Genomic DNA, 8,535 nt, shown 5'->3' on the forward strand with positions numbered 1-8,535 from the left:
AAAATCTACCCTAAAACTTTTCAGGGTTTAAAATCACCCATGAGAAGTTCCAAATGATTTTACATATCAACTTTTTTTTGGTGTTCAGAACAAGATTCTGAATCAAATCGGAAAGATTTAATATTTTTTTCTTAACAAAATTTATTATTTAATTTGGGATTAAAAATCAGCTCTGAAATATTCAAAATGAAACCTTTTTCATCAAAATAAACCTTTTGATATTCAAAATTAACCCTTAAAGCTTTAAATAAACCTTTTGTTCGTAAAACTCAATCTTTTTATGTTCAAATTTCATCCCGAATGATTTAAAATTATCCTCTTTTCTTCACAATAAACCTTTCGTGGTTCAAAATCAACCCTGAAGGGATCACAATAAATCTTTTTTTTTTCAAAAAATGAATTTTTAGGCTTCAGAATCAACCATGGAAGGTTTTAAATGAAGAAACTTATTGGTTTTTATAGTTGAAAATCACACACTGAAAGGTTTAATTTTTTTTTAAAGGAACTGTTAGAGGTTAAAAGTCAGGTCTAAAATTTTTAAAATGAACTTATATGTCTTCAAAATGAACCTTTTGAGGGTCGAAATTAACTAAATTAACCCTGAAAAGTTCCAAATAAACAATTTTTCTTCAAAATCAACGTTTTTAAGTTTAAAAACAACCCTTAAAAATTTTAAATGAACCCAACTTTTTAAAATTAATCGTGAAAGACTTAATTGCATGAAATTTGTCGAGTAGGGAATCTCTAGGGAATCAATTGTCGCCTCCGTATGTACATAAACACAAAAATTCTTGGGATTACGTACATGGTAAAAAATTTCGTCAAATATTTGTTTCAAAAATTAGCTCGTCCACGGACACCATAATTTTTGGCATAATCTTGTTCATTTTACGAGACTCAAAAAGATGCCCAATATTAGTAACGAATTTGTTCCAAAATGTAGCTCGTCCACGGACACCGAAAATTTTTGGAACAAATTTGTACCTTTTAGGAGGAACAAAAAGATACCCAATATTAGTAACGAATTTGTTCCAATAAATAGCTCGTCTAGTATATAAAATCGTATCCCTCATCCTCTCACACTCAGTCACTCGTCACCAACGAAGCTAGGAGGACGCCAAATCTATCGCAATTTTCGTGCTATATGGTTCCACTTTTTTAATTCGAGATTCCCTTCCCCTCCTGCTGCCAGCACTCGCATATGATTTCATCATGCACGCGTCTGTATAAAACACTTTTAAGTTGATTTTTATTTGATGTTCCTTATGAACTTTCGCCACCGAAATCCATCTCGACTGAAGTATAGGCCTTAACTGTAAGACGAAAGCACTTACACGAAATTGTTTCCGACAATGGGAACAAAAAGATTCCCCATATGAGTAACAATTTCGTTCCAAAAATTGCTCGTCCACGGACACCGAAAATTTTTGGAACATATATGTTACAGATGTAGGAATAATGTTGTTATAAAGAAAATGTACCAATTTGTTCCTGAAAGTGGGGACAAAACCGCCGAGTGCAACAAATTCTGTTCCAAATTTCAGGAACAAATTTGTATAAAACGAAATCAACTCAAATTTGTAGACATTCCACTGTATCAAAACGGTTCCAAAAGAAAACTCTAACAAAATTATAATTGCATTACATAATAAAACTGTAAAGAAGACTTTTTGGAAGAAAAAAATCTTTTCCAAAAAAACTTGTTCCAATATATTGGTCAGTGTCCAAAAGTTTTTACCGTGACCAAACGAACAGAGGTCTGTTCAAAAACGCTCACAATTAATGTCTTTTCTTCACAACAAAACTTTTGGGGTTTAAAATAAGCCCTGAAAGGTTCAAAATTAATCCTCCAAGGAAATTAAATAAATGTGCAGACTAGAATATTCCGCCAAGCTTGTACTGTTTGCTATCCCCTTTTAAATGCAACAAGTTGAAGCAGTAAAAACTTAACAGACAGTTTCAAGATTGTTTTATTTTCTCGACAGAGTTAATGTGGCGTGTGGTCAAGCAGAGGAGAGAGTATTACTAACAGGACTCCATGCAGTTGCAGATATTTACTGTGAATGCTGTAAAACGCCTCTTGGCTGGAAATATGTAAGGGAAAAGTAAAGAAAAAAGTAAGATTTTGCAATATAAATGCAAATTTGTCTTTCTGCAGGAGCATGCCTTTGAGTCGAGTCAGAAGTACAAGGAGGGCAAATATATTATCGAATTGGCACATATGATTAAGGAAAATGGCTGGGATTGATCGATGAGCGCCTGCCACATGGCTGAATCCCATCATCCCACGCAAATTTGTCCCATGCAGTGAAGTGAAAGTTTTAAGAAAAGCGCGTGTTTTTTGCGTAGAGGAACAAGAAAAAAAGAGAGAAAAGAATGCGAGAAAGTTGATGAGAAAAATCCCTTTTGACGATGCAGAGGAGAAAGAGAGTTGAGAGAGTGTGAAAAAGGGACTCTTTTCTTTTTTTTGTAAAATGGGGATTGTTTCTTCAAAGCTTTTTCTTTTTTCACGTCAAACAAATTTTCTGGAGACAACAAACAATCTTCCATCCCCATTGCAACACATCACATCTTCTGTAATATGAGAATGTGTTCAATGGATATTGATGGAAATGTTCACAATAGATGCCAATAGGTCCCCCCCTTACCCCTGAACGTCTCCTCCAAAATTCTTTACACTGAAATTGTATGTTGAGTAAAGAATGGAGACTGTGAATCCTTTGGGATCTATTTTATGGTGATTTAATGGAAAAATATGGGGACCTCATACAAGAGATAAACAATTTTCTCTTATTTTATTCATACAGATTTTTTTCAAAATTAAATTTGACTTTGCAAACTTGCAAATTGGACATTTTGACTTCTTTGACAATATATACAACTATTTTTAAAATGAATTTTTAGTCAGTTTGTTAATTTATTTTGATTTTTTAAATTTCAAAAAAAAATTTAGCGTTTCTCCAACAATCCAAGAAATGAGAATGGTAAATTTGGCAAGAATGGTAAATGATGAGATGATGAAATTAAATCATAAAACTTTGCATTATAGACTGATAAATAAATGAAATTTCTGGAAATGGCGAAATTTTTCCGGAAATTGCATCGTTTTAGTTTAAATTTTTGCACTTGTTGTTTTTTTTCTTCTAATTACTATTTCCTTATAGAATTGGCAAATTAATGGGGGATATTAGAAATGAAAAAGAAAAGCCAGTAGAGAGAAAAAAAGAAAAATTATTGCGAATTTAAAATTTAAGGCTCACGGTGCTTATTTCGGCAACAGAAATTCTTGCATCGGTTTTCTATTCACTTTGACAACAAATTTCTACCGTTCAAATACGTTTCATTTATTTTTTTAACAAAATGCTCAGAGGACTTTTACAACTTTTACCCTAAGTTATTCCTTGAATTAAATATAAAGGGGAAAAAAGGGAAAGCAGAGAGAATAGAATGGCTGGTGGCAAGTTTTCTTGTACCGCAATATCGCTGTCATTCACCTTTTTTTCCTAAATAAACTATTAGCTGATATTTTTTCTTACATAATTGCTGGAATGTTAAATTATTCTTAACACGTGAAGGAGAGAATAATATAAGAAAAAAATACGTGAAATAACATAGAAAAAAATATTAATATTGAAATTAATTTTCGAGAGAAAAAAAAGCTGAAAAACAACCAAGATTCAACAACGATTTTTGTTGTCATGAATATTCATGAAATTTTTCTTTATCTTATCAAAAATATCAATCATTCTTGGAGAAGATGAAGAGAATACCAAGAACAACAAATACAAATATTTTCTATTATAAATGGAAAAAAAAGAAACTAAATATGAAAACTGCCAAACAAAAATGTCGCTCTTAAAGAAAAGATAAAATAAAATAAAACCTTAAATTAAAAAGGAAAATAAAACAAATAATAGTTAAATACAATATGCAAATAAACAGCAAAAACCACTACCAACACTGTTAAATGGGGGAAAAAAATAAAAAATAAGCATGAAATAGACTAGTGAAATATTATCTCGTAATAAGAAATCTTTAAGGACATGAAAATGGAACTCTTAAATGTTAGAATCAGTTGTGGGATTTTCTAATTGCACCAGCATTTAGCAGATTCTGACAATTTCAGAAGCACAATCAATGTTCTTTAGCTACGTGAAAGAAGTTCATCAAGCTAGAAAAAACATTTTGTTACAAAATTTGATTGGGATTTTAACCTCAAAATAAATACAATCTATAAAAATCTTATTGCTTCATAAAAAATTAAAAGTTATGTTGAAAACATTGACTTCAAGACAACCTAACAGCTGTATAACCCATTGAAATTTTATTGCTAGTCCAATAAAAGTTAATTCGATTTGACTTTGCAGCAAACATAAGGTTATGTTGCAAAATTTTTCCATGAGTTGATCTTAAAATGACATAACCTATAAAAGTTTTATTGTAGGTTTCAATTAAATTTTAATTTGGAATACTTTGATATATTGGACTTTATTTTCTTATTTGACTAAGAACTTGGTTTAGAAATTCCAGGATGTGCTACACATAACCTCAAAAGTAGGAAAAGTATGGAACAGCAAGTTTTTATTTTAGATTTTGGGTCCGGACACAAAAGTTTGAACTGTAACTTAGTTTGAAACATCAGATTTTTTTTTATAAATTCGCAAAGAAAGTTAAAATGGAAGTTTTATTATCTTAATTCTAACCTCTCTGGTTCGAGTTAGGTTATGCTGCAAAATCAAAAATAAGCTCTGAATAAAAAAGAGATACAACTGGATAGACACATTAATACTCCAGTGATCTAAAGATTTTGTTGCAAATGTAACTACCTAAAACATAACCTAAAAGCCTCATAACCTAGTGGTCATTTCATAAGGAATGCTCCACAAGGAAGTTAGGTTACAAAAGATATTTTAATGTCATTTTTAACAAATGGGGCCCATTCTCTAAATTACCTGACAGATTGAAAGACTTCAAGGTTACAATTTGATATCTTTCAGATTAGAAACAAGACTTTTAAAATGTCTGTCCACCGAATAAAATTAAAATCCAACTACTTCTCTTGACAATGGACAGCTTTGTGAGAATAATCTTTCCATCTTTGGAGAATTTTGAAGTTTTTTTCTATTTGAAGTTGAAATACCTTTTTTAAGGTTATGTTCAGTATAACCTCACATTACAGATTTATGTTTTTACTAACTTAAAATAATTGTGCAAAATATACACAATGGGCACTCAATGGGTCAAGTGGTAGAGCACTCGGTCTATGATGCAAGTGTCCCGGGTTCGAATCCCCTTTAGGTCACCAGGAATTTTTCTGGCGTTAAAGGTGTTCGGATTGCATCCAGAGAGATTCACTGGCATGAGACTGACAAGACAACCTCATCCCGTACAATAAAAAAATAATGCATGTCTAGAAATCCCCTTGCGGGAAGGCCTAGTTCCTTCATTGAATGTTGTGCCAGTACAGTAGATTCTTTCTCAATCGGGCATACGGGGCAAAATGTCATCCGAATTAACGAGAGATTTGGGCACCAAAATCATTGTAAATTCCACAAAAAGTCCTCAAATATAAAGAATCACGATAAAACAAGATAATCAAAATAAAATAAATGATTTTTTGAGAGAAAATTCTGTTGTTCATAAGTCATTCAAATACGTAATTTCTGGATAACGGTATATTTTACGACTCTATGATATTCAGGGGACTATTTTTGTAAAGGATTCAAGTCGTCCCACGCATCCTTTTCATGGATTTGGAGGATATTTAGGGGTTTATGAAACAAATCTAAAAAAATGAAAAGATAGGGATATGCGAGGTTCCAGGAAAATTGTCCTTAAATCCTCCTCTACACATCCTTGAGTTATCATTTGATACCAAAATCCTAGGATGTACCGTTATTGATCATAAACAAGTTTTTTTCAAATTTTTCGAAAAATTTCTTAAAGATCTTTTTCTTAAGATATCTCAGAAACTTGAGGTGATGGACAATAAGTTTCTTCGGGAGAAATGTTCAGGACATACCAAGGAACAAGAAACTACTCATTATTTTCCATCCCATTTGTGGCTGTTGCACAGTGTTATCTACAACACATTTTGAAACATAAAACATAGGGCCCGGTCCTCTAATTTAGTACTGAAAATCTTCTAAAGTTTGAGGTTATATATGCTACCTCGAATGTGTGCATTTAGAAAACAAAGAGGCAAGATCATAGCAGAAAACTTTCAAGTTCAACATAACACGTATTATTCTCTTTAAAAACAAAATATTACAGTCCATTCTGCCTCAGAATTTAGTAAACACTTCAAAAATACTTTTAATTTAAAACGATAAATTAGGTTTTTGAGGTTAGATTCGCTTAATACAGAACTTCTTGATCGTTTGTTTTGTTCAATCAACAAAAAAAACATGTGTAACAGACAAAAAGATTCTGCAACTACAAACTTTGAGTTTTGAGGCTAGGCTTAGCATAACCTAAAAGTTTTTCAATTAACCTATTGGTCAAAAGAGAATAAATTCCATAACTATATAACTCTGAGATGGTGTCTTATATATGCAAACGAGAACTTTGCAAATGTTCCAAAACTGAAAAAGATGTTTTCAAGCTACTGTTTTTGAGGTTATGTACCAATAATAAATAATTAAGAATACCTCCTATAAATTATGAAGGATTAAAATTATTTCAATATAATCAAAATGTTTCCCAAGTTGTCGCTTTATATTAACATAACCTCAATTTAGTTTTCGCTGTTGCAATTAGGAAATCTCACACCATGAAGAATATATCACTTCTCTTGATTATATAGAGGAAATGCTGAATATTGTAGTGTTCTCGACAGGCTATGCGTATAAATTATAAGAGAGTGAAAGGAATTCTTTCTATTTTCATTGAGCCTAGGTTTTTGGTGAGAAATAAGAAGTAGAAAAGAAAAACAAACTGGAAGGTTTTTTTCTGACAATTTAAATTTTTGTTTGTGAGATAAACGAAACATAATTTTTGTGATAATGAATGTTAAAAAAAAAGAATAAAAAAGCGGTAACTGATACGGTGTTAGATGTTGGAAATGTAAGCTGACGATGGTAATTAGATTACGTGAATTTCAATGAACAAGAAATCAATGCAATTTTTTTATTTACATTTTTTTATAGTTTGATATGAAAATTAAGTTTTGGATGTATTGCAAGAGTTAATTTTTGCCGAATGGATTTTGTATTCCGATTTGCAATTTTTTTTTGTAAATTTTGCTTTCGGTAAGAAGGAGAGGAAAGAAATTTTATCGAAATTTAATTACTTTTATTGCGATAAACCTTTGCTATTCGTATTTTTTCAATGGAAAAAGAGAAAGAATTAAAATATTTTCATATTAGACACATTAAGCATAAGAGAACTTATTAACAATAATCAATATGATTAGAATAAAGAAAATATAATGAAATAAATTATATTAATATTAAATGTATAACTGTGCAATTGTGATATGAGAAACTTCTATAAAAACATAACTCTAAAAAAAAATGTATGGAAAAATATGAATCTAAAGTAGTGACAGAGAAAATTATAGAGAGAGAATATGTGGAAGAAATAATGCTATGAAGAAAAGGAAGATTTGAAAATTTCTTTTTGAATGGTGAGACCAAACCTATTGAGGAAACGTGTGATATACATAAAATTAAACTTGTAAAAGAAAAAAAAATTTAAAAAAAATACTTGAAAATCTGAAAATATTTGTGGAACTTTATTATTAACATTTTTTAGTAGAATTAATTGATGTTTGTTTTAATTTTTTGAAACACACACAATCTGCTATTTTTATGATAAATTAGAATTATAATGAATTTTTCTATTAAATAATTACTGAGCTGAAATTACCTTTTTTTATTTTATTGGTTTTCTGTTTTCTTTCTTTTTATTTCTTGTAGACATCATCATCTAATTTGAGTTTTGTTTTTACTTTCCAGAACGTGAGTATAACAATCATTTATTTTTTTTAAATAATTTTTTGGAAGCAAAGATAAATAAATGGGAAAATTGATGTTGACACAGAAATTTCTTGAGGAAATGATCAAACATCGAAATTATCCAAGACAGAGAAAACTTATTGATGATAAAAATTCAATTTTGAGGCCTTTATAACATTTTAGACAAGAATTAAAAAAAAAGGAACACATGATGATAAATTTGATAGAATACAATCCCAAATAAACTAAAGAATATAGCTAATATTTAACTAATTTCCCAGAAAAAAAATGCAATATTCTTTTCTCTATTGCCAAGAAAGGATTAACAAAAAGAGAATCGTCAACATCAATTAGAACCAGCACAAAAGAAATTATGGAGATTACATAAAACACTTCATAGAAGAAATATTTAAACATAAAAAAAACAGAAATAATCGTGAATTTGATGAAAATGTCTTACATGGAAAATAAAATTTATGCAGCTATTATATATTTGTGCATCTTGCCATTGAAATGAAACATTAAAAAACATATATTGAGATGGAATAGTGAAAAAAAATAATATGAATAATTTCAA

General features: G+C 30.1%; 1 protein-coding gene across 3 annotated transcripts in view; it reads left to right on the top strand.

The window, feature by feature from the left end:
• Window positions 1-7,865, top strand: part of LOC129804042 (protein yippee-like) — a 58,838-nt gene extending 50,973 nt beyond the window's left edge. For all 3 annotated transcript variants that reach the window (XM_055851052.1, XM_055851051.1, XM_055851050.1), the window contains 2 exons: window positions 1,986-2,094; window positions 2,159-7,865. In XM_055851052.1, coding sequence (XP_055707027.1) covers window positions 1,986-2,094; window positions 2,159-2,248 — 199 coding nt within the window. In that variant the 3' untranslated portion in view covers window positions 2,249-7,865. The remainder of the gene's footprint in view (window positions 1-1,985; window positions 2,095-2,158) is intronic.
• The last annotated feature ends 670 nt before the right edge of the window (window positions 7,866-8,535 follow it).

Source organism: Phlebotomus papatasi, chromosome 2 (assembly GCF_024763615.1).
Source record: "Phlebotomus papatasi isolate M1 chromosome 2, Ppap_2.1, whole genome shotgun sequence".
NCBI lineage: Eukaryota > Metazoa > Arthropoda > Insecta > Diptera > Psychodidae > Phlebotomus > Phlebotomus papatasi.